This window comes from Setaria viridis, chromosome 1 (genome assembly GCF_005286985.2).
Source record: "Setaria viridis chromosome 1, Setaria_viridis_v4.0, whole genome shotgun sequence".
NCBI classification, from domain to species: Eukaryota; Viridiplantae; Streptophyta; class Magnoliopsida; order Poales; family Poaceae; genus Setaria; species Setaria viridis.
In genome coordinates this window covers 36,411,918-36,435,695 of record NC_048263.2, presented here as the reverse complement: position 1 = coordinate 36,435,695, position 23,778 = coordinate 36,411,918, and the positions used below count along the sequence as shown (strand labels likewise).

At 48.1% G+C, this 23,778-nt stretch overlaps 5 protein-coding genes across 6 annotated transcripts; 1 reads left to right on the top strand and 4 right to left on the bottom strand.

Annotated features, from left to right (window-relative positions):
* Nucleotides 1-5,836: 5,836 nt before the first annotated feature.
* LOC117839985 (RING-H2 finger protein ATL56) lies at nucleotides 5,837-6,608 on the bottom strand. The gene has a single exon (XM_034720441.2). It carries the CDS (start codon nucleotides 6,451-6,453, stop codon nucleotides 6,052-6,054), a length of 402 nt encoding a protein of 133 aa, XP_034576332.1. The 5' UTR covers nucleotides 6,454-6,608; the 3' UTR covers nucleotides 5,837-6,051.
* Nucleotides 6,609-8,432: 1,824 nt separating this feature from the next.
* LOC117836606 (E3 ubiquitin-protein ligase ATL23) lies at nucleotides 8,433-9,983 on the bottom strand. Its single transcript, XM_034716076.2, has 2 exons — nucleotides 9,325-9,983; nucleotides 8,433-9,259 (listed from the first exon to the last, which is right to left on the bottom strand). The coding sequence occupies exon 2, from the start codon at nucleotides 9,215-9,217 to the stop codon at nucleotides 8,783-8,785; it is 435 nt and encodes a 144-aa protein (XP_034571967.1). The 5' UTR covers nucleotides 9,218-9,259; nucleotides 9,325-9,983; the 3' UTR covers nucleotides 8,433-8,782.
* Nucleotides 9,984-10,130: 147 nt separating this feature from the next.
* On the bottom strand, nucleotides 10,131-11,740 carry LOC117836579 (E3 ubiquitin-protein ligase ATL23). Its single transcript, XM_034716041.2, has 2 exons — nucleotides 10,901-11,740; nucleotides 10,131-10,804 (listed from the first exon to the last, which is right to left on the bottom strand). Exons 1-2 carry the CDS (start codon nucleotides 10,957-10,959, stop codon nucleotides 10,327-10,329), a joined length of 537 nt encoding a protein of 178 aa, XP_034571932.1. The 5' UTR covers nucleotides 10,960-11,740; the 3' UTR covers nucleotides 10,131-10,326.
* A 104-nt stretch (nucleotides 11,741-11,844) lies between these two features.
* On the top strand, nucleotides 11,845-17,537 carry LOC117836556 (probable methionine--tRNA ligase). Its single transcript, XM_034716012.2, has 17 exons — nucleotides 11,845-12,038; nucleotides 12,158-12,302; nucleotides 12,949-13,102; nucleotides 13,181-13,336; nucleotides 13,464-13,694; nucleotides 13,763-13,906; nucleotides 14,183-14,273; nucleotides 14,754-14,860; nucleotides 14,938-15,052; nucleotides 15,180-15,298; nucleotides 15,393-15,458; nucleotides 15,543-15,671; nucleotides 15,760-15,903; nucleotides 15,976-16,102; nucleotides 16,567-16,796; nucleotides 16,898-16,999; nucleotides 17,122-17,537. Exons 1-17 carry the CDS (start codon nucleotides 11,912-11,914, stop codon nucleotides 17,350-17,352), a joined length of 2,418 nt encoding a protein of 805 aa, XP_034571903.1. The 5' UTR covers nucleotides 11,845-11,911; the 3' UTR covers nucleotides 17,353-17,537.
* Nucleotides 17,538-20,882: 3,345 nt separating this feature from the next.
* On the bottom strand, nucleotides 20,883-23,005 carry LOC117836566 (homeobox-leucine zipper protein HOX16). Of its 2 annotated transcripts, none has more exons than XM_034716030.2 (4): nucleotides 22,389-23,005; nucleotides 22,132-22,279; nucleotides 21,803-22,042; nucleotides 20,883-21,704 (listed from the first exon to the last, which is right to left on the bottom strand). In XM_034716030.2, exons 2-4 carry the CDS (start codon nucleotides 22,258-22,260, stop codon nucleotides 21,210-21,212), a joined length of 864 nt encoding a protein of 287 aa, XP_034571921.1. In that variant the 5' UTR covers nucleotides 22,261-22,279; nucleotides 22,389-23,005; the 3' UTR covers nucleotides 20,883-21,209. The 2 variants fall into 2 exon arrangements, with proteins under 2 accessions (XP_034571921.1, XP_034571913.1); XM_034716022.2 differs by having other exon boundaries at nucleotides 22,132-22,271; nucleotides 22,389-23,004.
* Between the last annotated feature and the right edge of the window lie 773 nt (nucleotides 23,006-23,778).

Below are 23,778 nucleotides of genomic sequence, written 5' to 3'. Positions count from 1 at the left end.
ATTGAATCACTTCCTTGAACTTAAGGTAGAGCACACAAAGGAAGGGCTATTTCTGGGTCAACAGAAATATGCCAAGGATCTTTTACTAAGGTATGGAATGCTTGACTGCAAGCCTATCTCTACTCCTATGGATCCTAATGTGAGGCTACAAGAAGATGAAGGAAAGGACTTGGAGGACATGACTATGTATCGACAACTGGTCGGAAGCCTCATCGATCTCACGTTAACTGGGCCAGATATTTCTTATCCAATTGGAGTGGTTAGTCGATACATGAGCAATCCAAAGAAGTCTCACCTTGATACAGTCAGGCGTATCCTCAGGTATGTTAAGGGCACCATCAATTTTGGTATTCTATACAAGAAGATAAAGGATTGCCAGGTGATGGGATATTGCGATGCCGACTACGCTGGAGATTATAGCACGCGACAATCAACCACATGATACTTCTTCAGTATTGGATGAGGAGCTATATCGTGGTGCAGTAAGAGACAACCTACTATGGCATTATCCAGCACTGGAGCTGAGTATTGATCAGCGACAATGGCAGCACAAGAGAACGCATGGCTCAAGTAATTGATGGAGGATCTTCATCAACCTGCGGACTACCGAGTAAGGATTTTCTGTACCAACTTATCCTCTATACGCCTAGCAGAAAATCCAATTTTTCATGTAAGGACCAAGCACATAGAAGTTCATTACCACTACATAAGAGAAAAGGTCCTTGAGGAAGAGATTGAGATGGTGCCTAAAAAAACTGATGAGCAGATTGCCGACATCTTCACAAAAGGCTTGAACAAGGCAAAGTTCAAGAAGTTTCAGGAGGCACTCGGCATGGTGTGGCGGAACACCTCGGATTAACTTGGCTAAAGCACATTTAAGTCGCCTAACATGCGACCATATGCTTTAATCAAGTTAACTCGACGATCCGTCGGATTTCATCCGATAAAACCACCTATACAGGACCGAGTTAGCATAGCTCACACGAAGGTGAGTGGTTCCAAAGAATACAACAGATATTCCAATTTAACCAAGTTCCACAATTTATTCCAACAATGGTTCAAAAATCAGAGTTTTACAAGTTCACAAACAGCGGAAAGATAAACAGAACAGCGAAAGCTAGCGCCGGGTCGGATGTCCCTGATGAGGCCGATCAGGACATCAATGATCCCTTTCCTCGCCGTCCGAGGAGGGATCCCACTCGACCGTCCACCCAGGAGGAAGCTAGGGCGACCAAGTGCCAACAGCAGCAAACTCAGAAGCTTCAACTTCACCTGAAAAGAGATGCCACAAGCAAGGCTGAGCTGCTAAGCTCAACAAGACTTAACCGACTAGTGGGGAAACTACTCCACCAACATCTAGACATGCAAGGCTCTTTGGCTGAGGGGTTTGTTTTGCCAAAAGAGACTACAGTAGGTCCTTATTTTCAATATTTTAGCTCAGATTCTAAGTTCATTAACCAGTCTACATTGGCAACTTATGCTAAACAAACATAGTTTCCAACAACAATGTATAAAACAAGCATCGAGTTCATATCATCATCATGTTCCATCTTTACTCAGTGTAGCATAGCGATCAAGCAGTCTCAAACTGTGAGAGGCAGACAAATCGATTCGAGTTTCTTAACCATGCATGGTGAACCTAATCTCACGACATCCGCGCACCATAAAGGGTCGCTTCCTGTGTCGGTCGTCCCCATCAATTCCCAGGCACGTGTCAGGTCCAAACTTCCCTTGGCATGAAATGCTCCACAGTCCCGACCTCTTGTCATATTGTCGTATTGTGGCCGCACTTGCACCCACATGATGCACCATGGGAACCTCATTCCAGGGACAACAGGGGTATAAGCCACGCCCTAGTTCAATCAGGTATTAGGCTTCCCCATCCCATACTAGGTATGAGATTAGTACTTTCAAACACTTGATCACGAACACCAACACTTTCCGATCTTAAGCAACTTCATATAGGCAGACGGGACGATCCACCGACCACCAAAAGAGTTCACCAGGCCCTGCCCCGTCCACCGTCCTTATAGTTGTAACCAGAAGGAGAACAACCAACTCCTATAACTCGCGAGTGACAGGAAATCACTCGACTTTTACCGAGTCCTATTAAGCAATGCAACTACTCGAACTTATCAAACTAGAGTTCAGATCAAGGGAACTAAGTCATGCATCTATGGTTTCAAACAACTCCTATAACGTAAATGCACATACAAACGAAGGAAGGCATGTGCAAGTTTAGAAAATTGGTGTCATGCTCCGGGGCTTGTCTTTGAGCGGGGCGGAGGCAGACTGATCTTCGGCGCACTTAGTTTCAGCTCCTGCAGTCGGCAGCTCAGCTACTGCTCCGTCTTCTGGCACCGGATGCAGCTCGTAGGTGCCGTCAGTGAGATTTAGTTCTACACGAATGCAAATGCAGGGGTTAACACTCAGATGGTTATTTCAACAACATTTGCAAGCTGTAGCCTAGAAACTTGTAGCAAAGCTACAGGAAAAGTGTGGAAGTCCAAACTTCAGTCGATGGAGAACAAGACAAAAGGGTCAGATTGGGAGAAACTTATGATCTGACCCTCAGACCTAAGGAATAATTGTACCGGAATCCTCAGACTTAACACAGAGAAGTCCCCGAAATTTTACACAGATACCCTCGGATTAAAGAAAAAGATACAGCCGGGCCCTCGGGCGAGGCGGATAAGAGTCGGCGAAACAGACAGGGTCGGGCGAGACGGAAAAAGGGGTCGAGCGAACTGGAAAGGGGTCAGCAGCTTACCTTTAGGCCTACTGGTGAAGTCTTGGGGTTGGAAAGGAACAGACTTGGGCGGAAGGACTAAGGCGCTAAGGCTTGGGCAGCGGTGAGGTCCAGCGGTGCTCCGACGGCGGCGGTGCTTCTTGTTGACACAAGTAAGCTCTAGCACCGTGCGGAGGAAACAGGCGGCTGGTAGGTTGGGAAGGCGGGTGTTGAGCGGAGAGGGGAGTTCCTCAAGAGCTTAGGTGGCAGCGCTTGAGCACGAAACAGAGGGAGATGCGGCAAGGCAACGATGGCAAAGGGAACTCCGGTAGGGTCTCTGGTACTCCTTTTTATAGCTGTGCGGAAGAGAGGGAGTCCGGGCAGCGTGAGGATCAGGTCGAACAAGATGGAGTGCTCTGCCGTGGCAGCGATTGGTCGAGGCCTCCATTGGCCGGCGAAGCGGAGCTTCAGGGATAGGGTCTTTGGTCATTGTGCACTGGAGACAGAGCTTGTGCAGGCGCGGTTTTACCGGAGAGAAGGATTGGTGAGGGCGAGCGCAGTCTGGTCGCATCAAGCGGCGGATTGGGTGCGGCGACTCGGCTAGCGTGTGACAGGAAGGAAGGAAGGGGGCACTGTAGGCGAGGGCGCTGCAGGCGAGGTGACAGGGCGAGCGGCAACGCTAGCAGGCTCCGAACCAGCGGCTTTACTGCGGCACGCTACTGGCGAGGCGGGAAAAGGAGTTGTCACTGCTGGATCCGTGGTTGGCGAAGGCGGCATCGTCGTGGGGCGCGCGCGTGGGCAGCGCAACAGAGGGGGGGGCGGAAAAGCCGGAAGGTATAGGGGCGCGCGGCTGGGGATCCGGATGAGATGATGAGCGCGGGAGGCGAGGCGGTCTGGCACGGCAGCGGCCAATCCTTGGTCGCAGCGGCGACAGGGCGCCTGGTGGGGCCGGCGAGGTTGCGGGCGAGACGAGACGAGGCGGAGAGTCTGCAGGGCGCTTCTGCGCGCGATTGGGAAGGAGGCGCACTGATCCGTCTGGTCGTGGCTGGCGACTGGGCGAGGCGGGGCTCGTCGGGGAGGTTAAGCCACGCGGCGGAGAAGCTCTGAAGTGGGGCGCACTCTTGCTCTGGCGCACTTGACTCGAGAGATCCGTGGGATCCTCTCCCTGGGTCCAACTTCCAGACTCTGGCTCTCCCACAGCTCCAAAGTTTGGGAGGAACACTGGCTTTCGGGACTTAAAGAAAAATAGCGGGTTGTTGGGTGTCAGGGGTCGGGGCTGATTAGAACTGCAGATTTGGGAACTTGTCTTAAGATTAACTCGGCTGAGGAACCTGAGTCGTTACACATGGTTTGCAAGACAACTCTGGAGAGAAGTTTGCATTGAGGGGGAGTGTTGAAGGAAAGCAATACAAACTTCTAGAGCCTTCGCCACCACTCATGATCCATGATATTTTCCATGAAGGTACTAGATGTTGTTGCCATGAAGAAATTAGAATAGTGCAGAACATAGATATTTGTCTAGTGAAAACTCTAGAAGGGGATACATGTCATCATCCAATAAACTCCATTGGCCTATAAATAGAGGACCCCTTCCTTGCCATGCTATTCAACCATGAGCATGGTAGACGAGTGGAGTATGGTAGAAGTACAGGGTGAGTGCTAGGCTAGCCACTAAAGAGAGGGTGTTGTACACTCTTGTGTAATATTGTTGTGTTGTAATAAAATTATGTTTCTTATAAGTGTTAGTCTCCCAGTTGGGCCATATAGTTTCTAAGTACTTAGTGCATAAGTTGTGATCCATCAAAGGTTGGCTCTGTCATCTGGGATCACAAGAGTCTGGACTTCATCGTAGGTTGGCTCTGCCACCCGAAAGTCAGCTTCATCTGTTGGTAGGCTCTACCACCTGGAAGTGAGAAGGCGGCTCTACCGTCGAAAGGACCCGTCGCACTAAGTAACTACATTAAAAGGGCTGACCGACTCCAGAGTGAGTTGGTGTCCTAGGTGTAAGTCCTCATATTAGTGGGTATTAGGGCCACCTCAATTTCCAACAACCTGGATACTCTAAAACTGTTCAATATGAATTTGTCCGGAAAGTTATTAGATTTGTCATTTTCATTTCACACACAGTTGACCAAACCATCTCAAATTCTTGTGCTTCCCCTCAGGATGGTGTCCTGACTCTTGAGCTTAATTTACTGTGACCTTTGTTCCGGCAATGATCTTCTTTGTCCTTTAGTACTTCCCAAATTCTAAATTATAGTTCGTTTTATCTTTGTCATAAGTCACACTACTCAAGTAATATTGAATAATTTTTAAGAAAAATATATATTAATATCTACAGTACTACCAAAACATATTTTTATGGTGCATTTATAAATTGTAAATTTTGGTACTTTTCCTAGTCAAAGTTATAGAAAAGTTTGAACACAAAAAGATACTGTAGCCTCACTTAGCTAAACGAAGATGTTTTGTGTCTTGCAGTCAGTCTTAACGTTGTTACATATTGCTCGAGCCCGACAAATGAAATAACTCAACCCCTTACGAGACATATGTGCGTATAATCAAATTTTAAATCAACAAATCATAATGTTATGAATTAACTCCGCTTCTAGAGTTACAAAGGAGGAACTGAATCATACAACACTACTAATCCATGCATTTTAAATTATAGATCATTTTAATTGTCTTAAGTCAACTTGGCTAATTTTGATCGAGTTTATATAAAATATATTAATCTATACAATATCAAATTAATGTATTATAAAGATATATTTCTTGCCCTATCTAGTGAAATTAGTTTGATGTTATACACATTTATGCATTTTTTTCTACTTAGAACAAAACTAAATGACTTATAATTTGGTTCATGTCGTATGCCTAGCGAAGACGTGCAATGGCTGACACTCTACCCCATCGCTTCCAAAAAGAAGAATAAAAAGGTAAAAGGGTTCCCCTTTGTCCATGCACACATGGTGGTACGAAACGGAGTACTGTTCAAACTAACTTCATGAAACTCAAGCAAGTTTTGTTCCAAAACGTTCGAATTTCTGTAGAAGAAAACATATAGCTACAATCGCATTAAATTTGAAAATTCTTTTTCTTACAAAATTGAACTTACAAAATGTCTCGCTTAATTAGAGATCAGATAGATTCAAGACGACGTTCACAGCTAACAGCATTATAGCTGTACAAACATGCATCCAAAAGCAGGAAGCTAGGCAAAGCCAACAGCAAACAATCAAAGATGCGGCGCTCTTGCCATGTCCGTGACATGAAAAAAAAGAAACTGCTATCTTTCGGTAACGATCTCCACGGCTGTAGCCTCAACCACGCCGGCGTTTTTGGGCTGACTGGCCACCATCGGCGCGGCAGATGGGGCACCGGCGGCTCTTGCGCAGCCACGAGTCCACGCACACCGCGTGGAACCCGTGCTCGCAACCCGGCAGCACCTTGCACCGGTCGCCCGCGCGGAAGGCCTCCAGGCACACCGCGCACTCGCCGCCGCCAGAGCCCTCCTTGCACTTGTGGCACGGCAGCTCGCCGACCTGGTCGGCCGAAAGGCCGTCGGCCCCGCCGCCGCCTTCCTCCGCGCGCTCCCCGACGGCGACGCGGGACGAGGCTTGTGCTCGGCAGCACCGGTTCAGCGCCCAGAGGAGCACGACGCAGTGGACGACGAACAGCATCGCGAGGCCAGTGTCGAGGAAGACGGAGTGGGTTCCTGCCATGCAATCGGACCAATGCAAAGAGCTGACGCGGGCGAGCACCTGGCAGCTAGCTTTGCGACCTGGAGCCTGACGACCTGTCCAGGAGACCAGGATATAGGACAGGACAGACAAAAGAGAAGACTTGTTGCTTCTGAGTTCTGACTTTGGGATTTGGATACGCTAGAGAAGTTGCAAAGCATTGTCGTACGTGTCCATGATGCTACGAGTATTATATCACTACTGCTACATCATTCAGGTTTTATCACTGCACTTGCGAGATGAAGTCTTCGTTAGAGCGAGTTTCTTTTTTAAAAATACGAAGGATATGCTTTGGTAGGTGGCGTACGAGGACATACGTTCGACCCATAATTTTGTCAGATAAGTATTCTTTTAGATAATGACCCCTTGTCAGTTGTAAATCCATTGAATACTTCCCACTACCAGATTCTTTAAGCTGGGGAGTTCTGTAGACGCAAGAGATTGGTCGGAACAGAAGACTTGTTGATCGATTTAACAATGCAATGACGAGCAAATGTTGCAACCGACAGGCATGATTAACAGCTAAACAGGTTCAGGCCTGCAGCGGCGGCCGCGGTGTCGAGAGCTTGGAATATGCTCCGGTGCGGATTTCATGTTCAGTCCGCTTCGGTTTGCAAACAAACTCAACAGCGCACTGAACTTGGGAAGTACCTCAGACTCAGACGTGAACTTCATCGTGACCTCGTCACTTCCAGGTGGTGTTTCAGACTTCTAGTTCTAGGCATATTGGACTGCGACAAGGTGCGGCGTGCCAATCTGCACTGTTCACTTCTCACTACTTTCGTGCCAATCTGCTATAGCTGTCAACGACTCAACGAGCCGAGCTTCAGCGAACTTGTCGCCTCAGGTCTCGAGCTTGTTAGAAGGTCGAGCCGAGCTTAATCCAAAGCTCAAGACTGCCTGAGCCAACTTCGAGTTATAGTCTCGAGACAGTACTATACGTAACCACGGCTAGCGTCCCCGATCCCAGTAGAAACAAGTCTACTAGCCCTCAGGCCTTTGCGCTTCTTCACACAAATCGGTTCATCATGAACATCAACAATAAAGTGATACTTGTACCATATTCCCACTAGTCAAAATAGTAAGTACTCCATCAAACTTATAAGGTGCGCTTTCATAAGCAACGCAAGACTATTCCCAACATAATGTGCATGGTACATGTGATGAGAAAGCTCTGAGCAATATGAGTTGGATGCCGAAACCAATGACCCGGATGAGCAGCAACTAGGACAGATCCACCAACACTTCCACCGAGAAAATCAGATCAAGTAGAGATTGAGTTCCTTCCACCATATTTTCTCAGATCAATATATGGTATTAATATCTAATAATTCAAAAATTTAAGTGTTTTGCATATGCAATGGAATATGAGAACAAAGAGTTGATGTAGGCTATGGAAGAAAGGATAGATCATTCCTTGCATAAGTACTATACATATGGGTTGTTAATTGTCTAATGTCAAGGCTGTAAAGACACAAGTTGGTCAACACACTCAAACAAGAAGAACACATGTCACATCCAAAGTATAAGACCAGACTTGTTGTGAAGGGATTTGGTCTGAAGAAATGTATTGATTTTGATGAAATCCTTTCTCTAAGGTGAAGGTGACATGAATTAGACTTACCTAAGCTAGACTTTGAGATTGAGCAATTGGAGACAACCTTCATTTTCGGTGATTTAGATCAGATAAAGAGAATTTACATAGAACGGACTGGGAGTTTAATTCTTCTTAAATACCAAGAAGACTATAAATATATTTCGTTTCAAAAAAAAGTCACTTCAAAAAAAGACTATAAATATATGTACAAGCTGAAAAAGAATCTTTATAGCCCGGTTCGATCTAGCTAATTAAGCCAACAAAATATGCTAATCAGTTCTACAAACAAGATGGTTTAAGACGCGGCTCGCATCCATTACAGCTATATACAACATGTATGCAAAAGCAAGGCAAATTAAGGTCATTCTCAATGCAAAGTTCATGCTTATATTTCCAAGAGTGCCATATAAGCAAGAATGTATTTATTTCATAGATGAAATACCTCACACAATGCATTGTTTCATCTTTTGTTTTTTCCAAGGTTACATGCAAGATACAAGCATTTTGAAAACCGTGTACACATGGTTTCATCCCCATGAAACTAATTTCTTCTCTTACCTCATAAATAGAGCGCCATGTCATCACAATTGCCTACATGACACCTCATTTATTGTCCATAAAACTGCCATTGAGAATGGCCTAAGGCAACACCAAACAATCAAACATTACGGCGTTTCTTGCCATGATACCCGTGACGTGGAAAAGGCAGCCTAGCTATCTTTGGGTAACGATCTCCAGGGCGGTGGCCGCCTCCTCCTCGCCGGCGTTCTTGCCACGCGCGGCCACCACCACGGCGCGGCAGATGGGGCACCGGCGGCTCTTGCGCAGCCACGAGTCCACGCACTCGGCGTGGAACCCGTGCTCGCAGCCCGGCAGCACCCTGCGCCGGTCGCCGGCGCGGAACGCCTCCAGGCACACCGCGCACTCGCCGCCGACGGGCGCCCCCTCCTTGCACTCGTGGCACGGCAGCTCGCCGACCTGCTCGGCGGAAAGGCCGCCGCCGCCTTCTTCCTCAGCGCGCTCCCCGACGCGGGACGAGGGCTGGGCCCGGCAGCACCAGTTGAGCGCCCAGAAGAGCACGAGGACGTGGACGACGAACACCATGGCGAGGCCGGTGGCGAGGAAGACGACGGAGTGGGCTCCAGCCATGCAATCGAAGCAAGGAACTGACGCGCGCGCCCAGAAGACAAGCTGTCCAGGATATGGGATAGGAGTTAGGACAGAGACAAAAAGAGAAGACTTGTTTGCTTTCTGACTTTTGAGTGATCAGGTGTGGTAGTGGTCACGCTAGAGAAGTTGCAGCCGGCAGTTTACTTGTAGAATTCGTCCATGTTGCTACGACTACGAGTACTATAAATTTATGTTATTAACAATACTTCGTACTAATTACAAAAAAAATGGCTGCATCATGATCCTTGCTGTCAGGAATGTCTGGAGTCTGGACCAAACAAGCACTACATCATTCAGCTTTTCACTGAACTTGTGATGAAAGTCCTCGTTGGAGTTCCTATCTGCTTCGGTAGGTGGCGTACGAGGATGTACGATCCAGTAATAATCTTGTCGATGATGTTGCCAGATGTATATCCGTTGAATATTCCCATTGCTGAGATGGCAGTACTATGTGATGTACGGACAGGCTGCCCATCCGTACCAGCACCGCCACCAGATTCTTCTTTAATCGGGAGAATTCTGCAGAAGCAAGAAGATTTGATCGACTTTTTTCTTTTTGAGGAATTTGACTTGATCGACTTAACAATGCGATGACGAGGTAATGATGTGGTCGACAGCCATGGGTAACAGTTAAACGAGTTCAGGCCTGCAGCGGCGGCCGCGGGATGGGGAGCTTTGGAATATGCTCCGCCGTGGCATCACGTCCAGTGCGGATTCAGCTGAACTCAAGCCAAACTGCCGCAGCTCATGTTCAGTCCGCCTCGGCGTACAAGCAAGCTGAACTTGTTTAAATTGTCTCTGACTAGTGGTTATCGAGCAAATCAACGCCGACGACACGGACCGGATGGTCGTGAAACGTCACCCTATTTGGCCAGGTTGTGGACGCAATCGATTTCTCAACTCGTAATCACTATCGAATGAATCAAATCAGCTCGTAATTACAAAGGATGAACTGAACATTACACTGGTAGCAACTAAACAAATTAAAGATTTCGCAAATGCAAAGAACCAACTGCTTCTTTCTGTCTGTATGAACAAGCACGAACGAATCAAACGGCAAAGTCGAAGCCGAACTCACTAGCTAGCAGCTACCGATCCGCGCCTCCCTGCCTTTCAGCCACGACCTCCGACGAGGCGGCGGCCACCGTGCCGGCCGCCTTGCCGCGGCCGACGGCGACGACGACGACCACGGCGCGGCAGACGGGGCAGACGCGGCTCTTGCGCAGCCAGGGGTCCACGCACTGCGCGTGGAAACCGTGCTCGCACCCCGGCAGCGCCCGGCACCGGTCCCCGGCCCGGAACGCCTCCAGGCACACCGCGCACTCGCCGCCGCCCGCGCCGGCCTTGCTCTCGTGGTCGTGGCACGGCAGCCCGTCGAGATCCTCGGCCGACAGCCCCTCCGCCGCCGCGCGCTCCTCGTCCGGCGCGGCGCGGAGGGCGACGCCCCGCCTGAGCGCCCAGAAGACGATGAGGATGTGCAGCACGAGCATGGCCACGACGCCGGCGACGAGGAGGAGCACGGACAGCGTCACTCCCGCCATTGACGCAACGAGCACGACACGGCGCCTAGCTAGGACGACAAGCGAGAGGGGCAGAGGAGATTAACCGAAGCCATAGAAGTGGACAGTCAGAGGAATCCGCAAGTGGCTGTAGAAGAACCACCTCGCAGCAGGGTCGATGGATCTTCTGGTGCAGGTCGATTGCATCGATTCATCTTCCATGCCTATCTCATTACCGGCTTCTTTGACAAACTTGCCGCACAGTACATGTTCTTAAAAGCGACAGCATCGATCGTCCTGCGGATAGCATTATTGAATTCTTTAAGCTTTCGCTTTGGAAGAAACGGTGTGCTGGATCGGATTAACAAATGGTCATCGCTCACCGGGTACTGCGACTGTTGAATGATCAGTACATGGCACTAGAAGGCCCATCTGGGTTGGTGAAAACGACAAGAGGTGCTGCCCTGCTAGGGGCTTGGAAGATTACCGGGTGACTCGAACCGCGGTGCGGCCAGGTGAGCTGGGCTGGGGAAAGCGACGCCACGACCGGTAGAGGCAGTTTGGCGCCACCTCTGTTGGCTGTTGCGATGGCTGTGCGAGTTGCCCTTGTTCTTTTTTTTTTCCTTTTGCTGTTGCCCTGACAGTGTTCCTTCCAGTGGAAAAGCTTCCCGACCGGAGTAAATCAACAGGATCTGCGACCGTCAGCGATGGAAAATTTACTTGATCGAAGCTCCAGACAATCAGATACAGATGACATGCGCGAAGGAACTTCACGTCTGAATCCTGAACTCTTCTGAACAAATGCCTCGCCAGTCGCCACTGAGGTGGGCAAAGCAATCAATTGGGAATGAGCAAAGGCATAGCCGCGTAGGAACCCGTCAGGTTCAACCACTGCATCCATCCTATATTCATACGCGTGCATCAGCGTCAGAATCTCTTTGGTGCCCTGGTACCAGAATTTGTCCGGTTGAAGGCGACCGGTTTGCGAGCTGCATGGGACGACGAAGATTCCAATAACCCGGCTTTACTAATGGAACCTGACCCGAGGTGGGACCAGCTGTCAGAAGGCCACAGCGGGTTTTAAATGGGGTGAAACCCGTCGACGTCATCGAGGCCACGAGGATTTTAGTGGGCGGTGACGCGGACAACCGCAAAACCTCCGCCCCGCGGACCCATGGCGTCGTCGTCCTCGCCTCCGCCGCCGCCGCCGAAGCTGCCGATCCCCGGCCGCCGCAACATACTCATCACCAGCGCCTTGCCCTACGTCAACAACGTCCCGCACCTCGGGAACATCATCGGATGTGAGCACCCCTCCCTTCCTCCCCGCCGCGCCCGCTCCCCTGCGAATTATCCCCTGACTTAAATTCCGGCCCTTCGCCGTTCGTCTTCACGGGGATTTTATTCGGCTGTGTGCGCGCAGGTGTGCTGAGCGCCGACGTGTTCGCGCGCTACTGCCGGCTGCGCGGGTACAACGCGCTCTACATATGCGGGACGGACGAGTACGGGACGGCCACGGAGACCAAGGCCATGGAGGAGAGGTGCTCGCCCAAGGAGATCTGCGACAAGTGAGTCAGCAGGCCCTTCGCCTGAAATCCTTGCCTTCCAGTCGGGCGGTGCTTCTCTTCTAATTGGGAATTCGATCAATTGGTAATTTGGGTGCGCAGATGATTCGTTTTAGTGTTATATAGTTTCGTTTGGGCTGTCTGATTTCGGGAGTTTTAGGTACAGGGCGAACTGGCGAGGCGAGGTGAATTGCTGATTCTTTTGCGCCGTGACGTCAATTCGCTAGACACTCTTCACTGCCTTATGATGGTTGATAATTGAACTTGAATACAGGGGAAATTACGTCGAATAAATTGGTTTGCGATGAATTTCAGTTAGGCACTTAGGCTCTGTTATTCCTAAATCACATTGAACACAAGTGTTCGTGCTACAATATTGAACCAAGTGGATTTGATTCTTGCAATAGTTGACCGATGACTTAATCGTGATCCTGCAGTTCTGTTTCATTGTATCTTCATTGGCTACAGTTTGATTAGTGCTTGATCATTTGACCTATCCCTAGACCCATTGATTTTTACTGTCTTGTATACATGAAGTATTCAACTATCACTCTTGATTTGCTAGCTTGTTTCTTAGCTGCATATATCAAATGAAAGAAAGAAAGAAAAACACTTTCTTCATAGAAACCTTTCTTTACTGAAAATGCAGGTACCATGCTATCCATAATGAGGTTTACAAGTGGTTTGACATAAAATTTGACAAGTTTGGACGAACGTCCTCTCCTCAGCAGACAGAAATATGCCAAGCAATTTTCCATAAACTGATGAAAAACAATTGTCTCACAGAAAATACCATGCAGCAGGTACAGCTTGTTTGTGGTAAACTTGTATATTCAGCTCCATATAATTTATCCAGTGTACAATAATTTTCTGTTTTGCAGCTTTATTGTGATACTTGTCAAAGATTTTTGGCAGACAGACTTGTAGAAGGAGCATGCCCTACAGAAGGATGTACTAATCAAGCTGCGCGAGGTGATCAATGTGACAATTGCAGTCATATGTTGAATCCAACTGAACTAATTGATCCAAAGTGTAAGGTAAGCATACACAGTACTTGCTGTACACTATCATTTTTCTGTATCATTATTGTTGATCTAATTATATAAGACGGCGTCAAAATGTGAATAGTAAACGTCCTATTGGTATTCTGAATTTTCATTGTAGGTCTGTAAGAATACCCCTCATGTTCGTGAAACAGATCACTTTTTCTTGGATCTCCCTCTATTGAAAGACAAGTTGGTAAACTATATCAATGATACTTCAGTAGCTGGTATGTGGAGTCAAAATGCCATTCAAGCGACAAATGCATGGTTGAAGGAAGGACTAAAGCCACGCTGCATCACAAGAGATCTTAAATGGGGAGTCCCTGTTCCAATCGAGAAGTATAAAGATAAGGTTTGGTCATATCACATATGAAGTCTACAGTTATGAATGTATCTGATTTCCCATTCCGATTATTTCAGGTTTTCTATGTCTGGTTCGATGCGCCGATTGGCTATGTGTCTATAACAGCATCTTATACACCTGAGTGGGAGAAGTGGTGGAAGAATCCTGATAATGTGGAATTATTTCAGTTCATGGGCAAAGATAATGTGCCATTTCACACGGTATGATGTCTATAACACGCGAACATTTTCTTGAGTCATTAGAGATTGCTTTATCATGACCACGTGATTCTGAACAATTGGCATCTTTGTGCTTTTGACACCATTTCTATACCAAGTTTCATTTTCTTTATAGAAAATCACTACTCCATAGAGACACCAATGTTTTCTAGGTATATTAATATTTCCGAACTATGTTTGTGGCACTTGTGAACTCTGCCATTTCTTCTATTGCATGCACTTCTTTTTAAGTGCTTATTAATTTGAAGGTGTTTTCAGATCATGTTCCCTTCAACACTACTAGGAACTGGTGAAAATTGGACAATGATGAAGACCATTAGTGTTACTGAATACTTAAATTATGAAGCAGGTACGTGATAATTGTTACGTTTTTCTATTTGTTAACTTCACATTAAGATGCAGCCCATGCCATCATGTGAGCTATCCACATTTGCTAAAAACGCGTGTTTACTTGAACTGGGTTGGAAGATATGTTGGAGTTGGACCTTTTGATCAATGTTGATCTTGTACTGCTAGAGACTCAATGAATAATTGGACAGTTCACGCCATAAGATTGCTGAATATATTAAATTATTATATCTCTAGTTTACCAGTTCTGTATTTTGTCTTCAGACATGCTTCTCTTCAGTTTTCATTTGTTCAATCAACTAAATATTTATACATTGTGGCTGATAAACTACACTTTAAGTGCTTTCTCTTAAATAGATGTGGTATATTGGTGTGTTGCCTACAGTTTGTTGTTTCTTCCAAACTTTCTTTGTGTTTTAAAAATATTTTGCAGTATGTACAGTTTATTTCCTGCAAATAACTAAATATTCCTTGCATGTAGGAAAATTCTCCAAGAGTAAAGGTATCGGAGTTTTTGGTAATGATGCAAAGAATACAAATATTCCTCCTGAAGTATGGCGATACTACCTGCTTACGAATCGCCCTGAGGTTGATACCAAAACTTGTCCAGTGATATTCTATTTATGACATCAGTTTAACAAACACATTTGATCTGATTTACATAGGCGTCAGATACACTCTTTACATGGACTGATTTGCAAGCCAAATCGAACAGCGAGTTATTAAAAAACCTGGGAAACTTCATCAATCGTGTGCTAAGCTTTATTGCAAAACCAGCTGGTTAGTCAGTCTTACACCAAACATAATACCATCTGAGGATTCTACTGATACAAATCATATATGGTTAATGATCAGTCCTATTACCTTCTCCACTTTTGTGAGAGTTCATTTTGTTATTATTTTGCAGGAGCTGGGTATGATTCAACTATACCTGATGCTCCTGGTGCTGAGTCACATCCACCGACAATTGAGCTTGCAAAAAAAACCAGTAAATGGGTTGAACAATATATCGATGCAATGGAAAAGGTAAACACTAAACAATGAACTTGTGCATGTATACCCTTATGTTTTGCCACGTCAGCTGCCAGGTTTTTCAACTGTATTGGTCTTCTTATGACAGGTTAAGCTGAAACAAGGACTGAAGATTGCAATGGGTATCTCTAGTGAGGGAAATGCTTATTTGCAAGTAATTCTTTTTTCCCTTCTTTCATTTACCGTTTTTTTCCCTCTACTAACATTTATTTATCTTTGATTTGCTAATATAATGTAGAACAGTGTATTTTGGCAACTTTATAAAGAAGATCCAGTAAGCTGTGCAATTGTGATGAAAACTTCAGTTGGTCTTGTCTATCTCCTTGCCTGTCTGCTGGAGCCTTTCATGCCTTCCTTTTCTAATAAGGTGTGATCTTGGTTGTTACAGAGTGTTGTCGGAGTTTCTTCAAATAGCATTCTTGCCCCAAACCTCACTGTGTGTTATCTTCTATAAGGTGCTACATCAATTGAACCTGTCCCCAGAAGAACATCTCTCATTGAGTGAAGAAAAAGGAGAAAGTGTGAAGGCAAAAACTCCTTGGGATTTTCTATCAGCAGGGCACAAAATAGGGAGGCCTGTACCTCTGTTTGAGGAATTGGTGCGTCTTACATTCAGAATATTTTGGTCTACTGGCCATAATTTTACACCTCATAACTTGCAATGATTGCAGGAAGATGAAAAGGTGAGTGAGCATAGGGAAAAATATGCAGGCAGTCAAGCTGAGAGGAGCTCAAAAGCAGTGGCGGATGCTGAAGCTACGAAAATTGCTAACCAGCTAAAAAGCACCACATTATCTGGTAATTGTTTGGATACTCTAATTTATTCTTCTTCGTACTCGCTAGAAGCCCAGAATATGAGGCAGAACTGCCTTTTCTGTTGCATATTCCAAAAAAAAAAAGAGAAAAGTTCACGTTGGTCAACTTATTGGAGAATTGTGCACTTAATATGTCTACTACTCTACTTACAATAAGTAATATCTAGAGATCAAGCACTTGCTCAGTTGGCAGGTGTGCTGTCAAGCACCCTGCCCACCTGAGCTCTAACCTGGATGCCCCCTGTATCTTAATTGTGAACCAGAGCTCCTAGCATAATTTTGGAGAACAAACACAAGAACTATCATGCAAGTGTCAGCTTCATGGTAGATTGCAACCTTTCTATCTTGTTTGAAGTGCTTCGGCTCTTGTTTGAATTATTTTCCTCCAAGCCATTTCAAATTCCAGCAAGTAATTATCTATTTCTTCTCTCTCTTTTTTTTATCCAGAGGGAGGCTCAAAAAAGGAACAAAAGAAACAGTCTGGTAACTCAAAATCTAAGGCAGCAGAGGCAGAAGTCTCAGTTGCAAAGTTGGATATTCGAGTGGGGCTTATCAGAAAAGCAGAGAAGCACCCAGATGCTGATTCCCTGTACGTAGAGGAAATTGATGTTGGAGAGGAGGCTCCAAGAACAGTGGTTAGCGGCCTTGTCAAATACATTCCTCTTGAAGAAATGCAGGTTAGTTTTACTAACACATCATTTGTGCTTCTCCTAGATATGTTCTCGAGATGCCCTGGGTTGGGGTCACTGACCATGTAATGTTTGTTATGAATGAGCAGAACCGGAAAGTGTGCGTTATCTGCAATTTGAAACCAGTGGTGATGCGAGGTATAAAATCACACGCCATGGTTCTGGCCGCATCAAGTGACGACCATACCAAGGTAAGACATTGTATAGCTTCACGTGTGATAAAGTTATGCTCTGAAATTGGAAACACGCCAATATGCAGTATCACTGTTTATTTTGAAGTATAACAACGCTGCACTCTCCCGCGAATCTATAGGTTGAATTGGTCGAGCCACCAGCGGATGCTGCCGTGGGGGAGAGGGTCACCTTTGCTGGGTACTCGGGTGAGCCTGAGTCTTCTCTGAGTGGCAAGAGCAAGGTCTGGGAGAAGCTAGCCGCTGACCTTCACAGTAACGGCGAGCTTGTGGCGTGCTACAAAGATGTCCCGTTCACGACTTCGGCTGGGGTGTGCAAGGTGAAGACAATAGCAAATGGAGAAATCCGCTAGACGCCGTGCGAAAAGGCAGCCTGACCTAACTGCTGTCTGATGTCACTGAAATTCTAGCTGATTGCTTTTTGTTGCAAAAAAGAATATCCTTTGATTTGAAAATCTGTATAGTGAAAAATGGTAATACGGGTAATGATATAGTGAATCCCGTCCCGGAGTATATTCAGCTTGTTTGCTTCAGCTTATTCAGTCGACTTATCAGCTACCAAACAGTGTTTTCCTCTCACAACAAATCAGCCGTTTCAGCTTTTCAGCCGGCTTATAAGCTGAAGCGAACAGACCCATTGTCTCACCTTGTCCCGTCAGCACTGTAAGCTATAGTAGTACTACACCAAAATATACTAGTACAGATGGATCGCCATAGGCCGGCCGTTCTATGCAAGACGATGAGTTAGGCCCTTTATATTGGGCTATATGGTAGCGACATGGGCTGGGATACTTCTATTTGGAGCGGACCACACACAGCTGACCACATGGGCAGCGGCGCGGGAGCTTCCTGGATTACATTGCCAGGATGCCACAGGAATGTTTGAACCTTAAGATGACAGTGTGGATGGAACGCAAATGTGTTGAGGTTGGATTGATCAATTATTTCTGCTGCGTAGCAGAATTGCCTGGGCCTACTCGCGCCAACAGCTGAGCGTAGCATACTGAGACAAAATCAACAAGAGAACAACAACCTCCCTGCACAGCGCAAAAGAGCGCAGCAGCAGGAGGAGAGGGAGAGCACATGGCAACTCAGACGGACGGCGCATCGGCGCCCGGGATTGGAGTGCGCGGGGGATGGGGCCATGGGGGCCGCCCGGGGCAGCTGCAACCTCACCAGCTGATCCCCTGGTGATTGGGGCGATGCGTGCGGTGCGAGGCTGGCTGGGGTCGCGCGGGGACACCCGGGTAGCCGGTCCCGGACACGTAACATGGCGGGCGGAGCAGGGGATCGATCGGGTGGGGGGAGATCAACCTTGGGGAAAGCGTCCACCGGATGCGATGCCACGCGACGCGACCACCCTACTGGGCTAGGGCTACTGCCCGCAGTCCAAGCCCCACCATCTGCTCCTGCCTGGCTGCCTCGCGCGCCGCCCGCCCCTGCTCCACCACACCACCCTGGGCCTCCTCTCTTCTCACCTCCGTTCCTGCGATTCCCAGTGCACACACACCGCCACCGGTGCCGTTCGTTATCGCGACAAAAGTCGCGTCGCGTCGAACGAGCGACCCATCTAACGGCCAGGCATCTTCTTTCAGCAAAAGGCTGTGTGCCGTGCGGCCCCGGTTGCTGGTACCAAGCGAACACTTTCTCGACGATTATGCCAGTCAGCTCATGCCGATCCCCAGAGGCCAGACGACAGCTAATCTCGAGCGCGGGCAAGACGCCAAAAACCCCGCGCCTGCTGTGCTGGGGACGAGTCGGACGACCGGGACGCCATGAAAACGAAGGCCTTGGCATCGGTTGGTGCCCAGGCCAACACGACGGCTGGGGCTGCCACGCCGAGACCTGACCTCCTTCCTCGTCTCGGCTGTGCTCATCATCCCCGGTGGATATCTGATCTCATCTCATCCCCCATTTATTCCCTCACACGTCTGCTCGGCCAGCGCGCGCACATCGCGCCATTAACACTGGCTACTCCCGATCAATTTCATCTCATTTCCTCCATGGATCGGAAGCCACTGGCCCCACGCCCCCCTGATACCAGTAGCCGCATCGCCACACCACACACGCCTTCTCCTCCGTCCGTCCCGTCGGTCTCCTGCGGTCGCCTTCAGGCTTCAGAGACGAAAACACTCTCTGCTTTTCCGTGACAGGGCCGATGGCAACCACGATATATGCTTGGACGGCGAGGGCCACCACCATCAAAATTCAAATATTCTCATCCCCCAGCCAGGCGGACGGCAGGCACAGATTTTTCTAACCGACGAGCACTGAGATTACCGGGTCGATTAGATGATGGGTGGACACTAAACGCACGGCCTCATATGGTATGGCACATGGTCGCGGCTTTTTTTAAAAAATAAAAAAGGCTTTTCTACAACGTCGCCGTCGAGGAGGGAAGATGGAATCTTGGCGATTTAGTGGGGCTGTACAGACTACACGGACAAAAGCCGCTCCGCTGTCCAATCGCGGCCGGGAGCCGAAATTTGCTTTTGTTAATGCTGCATGTGCTACTGCATGATACATACCAGGCTTAATCTGGCCCCTAAGCATGTCAGAGGCTCATGAGGAACGTCGTTAGTAGCTGACACCTGTCCTAGAGGTGAGATTTCTTATGTGTTAAAAATTGCCAAGTCACCCTGCATGAGAGCATGTGCTTAGTTCAGGAAAGCATGTGAAATTGCGATAGTAAATAATTGTGATTACAGCAAACAGGTGGCGTGTTTATATAGCATGTTACTGGGCGTCAGGGATTAAGATGCCTTTGTTGTGCCAGGGCAAACCTGATGGGAGGATGAGACTTTGAGAGGGATGGATCAACCTTGGGAACAGTAAAGAGTCGCAGGTGAGAACGATAGCAGAGCGGGGGAGTGGCGGGTAAATAAAGGCACTCCTCTTTTGAGAGGATTGGATCAAGCAGAGGGGGAAAGGCTTCCTTTTACCAGCACATTTTTATTCAGTATTGATCCAGACACTGTTGGGAAACAACTTTCAGTTCCTGTTGCTCTCTATCTCCGCATGCTAGCTTTTCCAGATATATTCGAGGAAAAGACCTTCCAACAAAACTTGGAAAGCACACTTATGGAAAACACAAAGTGCGTGTAACAAGCCACTCACATATATCCTGGCCTTCATCTCACACCCATCCTCTAAACTGAATTATGCACCGTGCCAAAGTTCAAAACATCTATAAATTTGCTGGAGGACACCATTTGTTTATGTGGTTTAGCTGTTGGACAATTGTCCTTTGTCCTAACGACAAATAATGAAATAAGTATGTGCTCTCAACATCCACTTGCAAAATTTCTATTAAAAGTTAGCACACATACCATTTGAAAGCAGATGGTTATAAGTGAACAGCAGACCAAGAATAGCAGGCAGATTTGCCGGGGCATCCATTTTCTGTGTAATGAATGTGAAAAGTTGCCGCTCGTATTCAAGTTTCCTGTCCGTGCTAGTCCAAAAGGATGAAAGGGAAAGAAAGCTGAATTTGTCTCATGCTCGCATTGCGCAATTGGAAGGCTTGTTTAACATGTTCGAGCTTTTCCAGGCGCACTGATCCATACTTAATTTGGTGTTACCAGTATACTCTGATACATTAGTGTTTGCTCAGAAGCAGTATTGCTTCCATGTTCCATTTACAGATGCCATCTCTTGACTCAGTTGATCGCAGGCGAAAGATTCAGTTGACATGATGTACAGATGCCATCTCTTGACTCGCAACTGGAAGCTGAATACTGTAGGTTGCATCTAATGCAACTGCTGGTCATGCATGTTTTCTTCGTTCTTACTATGACTTCAGGTTAATACAACTGACCGCTAGCTAAAGAACAATTCCGTAATAATCATAATAAAATGAATGCAGTAAATGTTAAAACTCCAATTGATCTTGACAAAATGGCACGACGACGATGACTAGTAAATCTCATTGACACAACGCACTGTGCCATGAAAAGAGTGCTTGTCTCCATGCACTTATTTCTCACCCCAACTCATCTCTTAATCTTATCGAACACCACAACTGATTGGGATTAACAATATTAACTGCCCAATTTTACCCTACCATGCATCCATACACCTTCTCCATAATCAAACAGTAGCTAGGAATTCACCATATTACAGCAACGTTGCGAAAGAAAACAGAGGCACGAGTTCTTGACAACACAAGATCAATTTGACGGTCGATCGGCGCGGGAAGAATGCGGAATGCCTAGTTCCACATCCACCAGCTGATCTGTCCGGCGTCCTCGTCCTCGGCGGCGTGGGGGTTGGCGTGTCCGGCGAATAACGCGGCGGCGGCGGCTGCTTCGTCTTCGGGGTAGTAGCTGCACCCCTCGTCGCTGCCCGCGCCGTCATCGTCCGACTGGATCCCTCCCGCGCAGGGGTTCATGGGGCCCATCCCGCAGTCGTGGTAGTGGTCCTCGCCGCCGGGGAAGTAGGACTCCACGCTGCTGTCGACGGCGGCGGCGAACCGGCCGCACAGCAGCGCGTCCGCGTCCACCACCGCACTCCCGCCGCTGCCCGTGCTCAGCCTGTCCTCGGACTTCACCTGCTGCGCCTCGAACGCCGCCTCCTCCGCGGCCGCGGCCGGCTCCTCGATGTCATCGGCCAGGGAGGCCTTGACATCCACCGGCAACACCGCGGCGTCGGCGCCAGCGCCGTCCGTCACCTCCTTCTCTTGCAGCTTCTCGGTCAACGACGCCACCTTAATCAAAACAATAGCGCACAGATCGCCGGCTCATCCATCAGCAACGTACTCGGAGGCCATGGATAGGAGCGAGAGGAGGAGGAGGGTTACCGTACCTGTGAGCGGAGGCGGTGGTTGTCCTGGAGGAGGACGTCGTGGTCGGCGCGGAGGGCGTCGAAGGAGTCCTTGAGGCGGTCGAAGTCGCGCTCGAGCTGCTTGGTCTTCCACCGTGCGCGGCGGTTCTGGAACCAGACGGCCACCTGGCGAGGCTGCAGCCCGAGCTTGCGGGCCAGCTCCGTCTTGCGCTCCGGCTCCAGCTTGTTCTCCTCCTCGAAGCTCCTCTCCAGCAGATGCACCTGCACGTGCGCGCATGCATGCTTCACGCCACGCATCCACGTGTTGCCTAGCTAGCATGGTGGCCAGAGCGGCCGGGTTGACCAGTTACCTGCTCCGGGGTGAGGCGGCGCTTCTTCTCCGGCAGCTGCTCGTCGTAGTACTCCTCCTCGAGGAGCTCGTCGGGGGAGGTGAAGAAGGGCCGCTTTACGCCGCGCCCTTCTTCCAGGCCCATCATCATCGGTCTCCCACCTTCATCACTCCCACATGGCAACCCCAATCAGTACACACGAATCCCGAGCCAAGATCGAAGCACCACGCGCACCAAGATGAAATTGACAAGGAAGGAAATCTAGATGGGACTAATACCTCGATGGAACAAGCCGCCGCCGCCCGCGCCGCAGTCCAGGAAGAGCATCTGCCCGGCGCCGGAGCCCGTCGCGTTGAAGATGAGCCGGCCGGACTCCATGGATCGAGATTATTTACTTCTTTATAGGAGAGAAAATTAACTATACGCGCGTCGACGTATGTACAGAACAGAAACTAGCTGCCGACGACGACGGTGAGGGATCGGATCTATAAGAAGCAGGAGGAGGAGGCGAGCATGGCGGCGATCTTGTGGCGGAAGAAGCTGGTGCTCCACAGAAGCCTCGCCGGAGTCTCCATCGGAATCAGCCAAAATCCCATCATCCCGTCCCAATTCCGAGCGTCCAAGGGGATCCCCTCAGCCTCGCGGAGGAGAGCGAAGACTCGCCGGAGACAGACTCTCGCCGGCCGGAGAAGCCACCGAGCCCCGAAGCGGGACAATTCGGCTACGCTACGGCGGCCGGAGGAAGCTGGTGGACGACGGAGTAGCAAAAAGGAAAATCCTTTTTTGCTTGTTTTTCTATATTCTAGATTTCTATCTATCGATGATGAAAGGGCTTTAATATTCGCTAATATTTTTTCTTTTGGAGGCCACTGGAACAAAAGTTTGAAGAAATGGAGAGGGGGCTTCTTATAGGAGCCGGGGCATGGTGGGTTGACGGTTTTGCCCTCCGGTGGCAGCGGTGGGTGGCCGGCGCGGGAGACGAACGGTGTTAGCGCTAGGCCGGTAGGAGAGGATCTGATCTCGTCTGATCTGATCTTTTGCGCTGACAGGTGAGAAATGGTAGCCCGCTAGAAGACTCAAAGGCATGGTCAATACTCGCTCAGGATCTTCTGTCACGGGACCATCTACACCGTATGCTGAAGTCAGCTTGCTGGGTATTAACATATTCTTATATTTCCTCTGGGTAAAAATCACACACGAACCACATGTCACTTGCACTGTTGCTGATATTTATCAATTCTTAATGGCAAAGCTATTTTTGTAATGGGGTGTTTTCTCTCCTAGCATACTATCTCGCAAGAACAAGTATCACTAAAATAATTTTAACCATAATTTTTAAAATTATGCTCCTTATTGTTAGGTGACGTAATGGAAACCTAGCGGTGTGTTTGGTTTGTGTCACTGGTGGGCACTGATAGTACAATATACTCCCTCCGTCCCAAAAAGAATGACTTTCTAGGATTTTCTAGGCAAATTAGGAGTGATGAAAAAGACGCATGTACCCTTAGTTACTTCATTTTGCATACAGAAAATGAAGAAAATATGTTTCCATTTAATCATGCATGCACGAGATCAACGTACAAATTATGCATGCATAAGATTTAAATCTAGAACATCATTTTTTGACAAATTTTGAATGTCAAAATATTATTCTTTTTGGGACAGAAG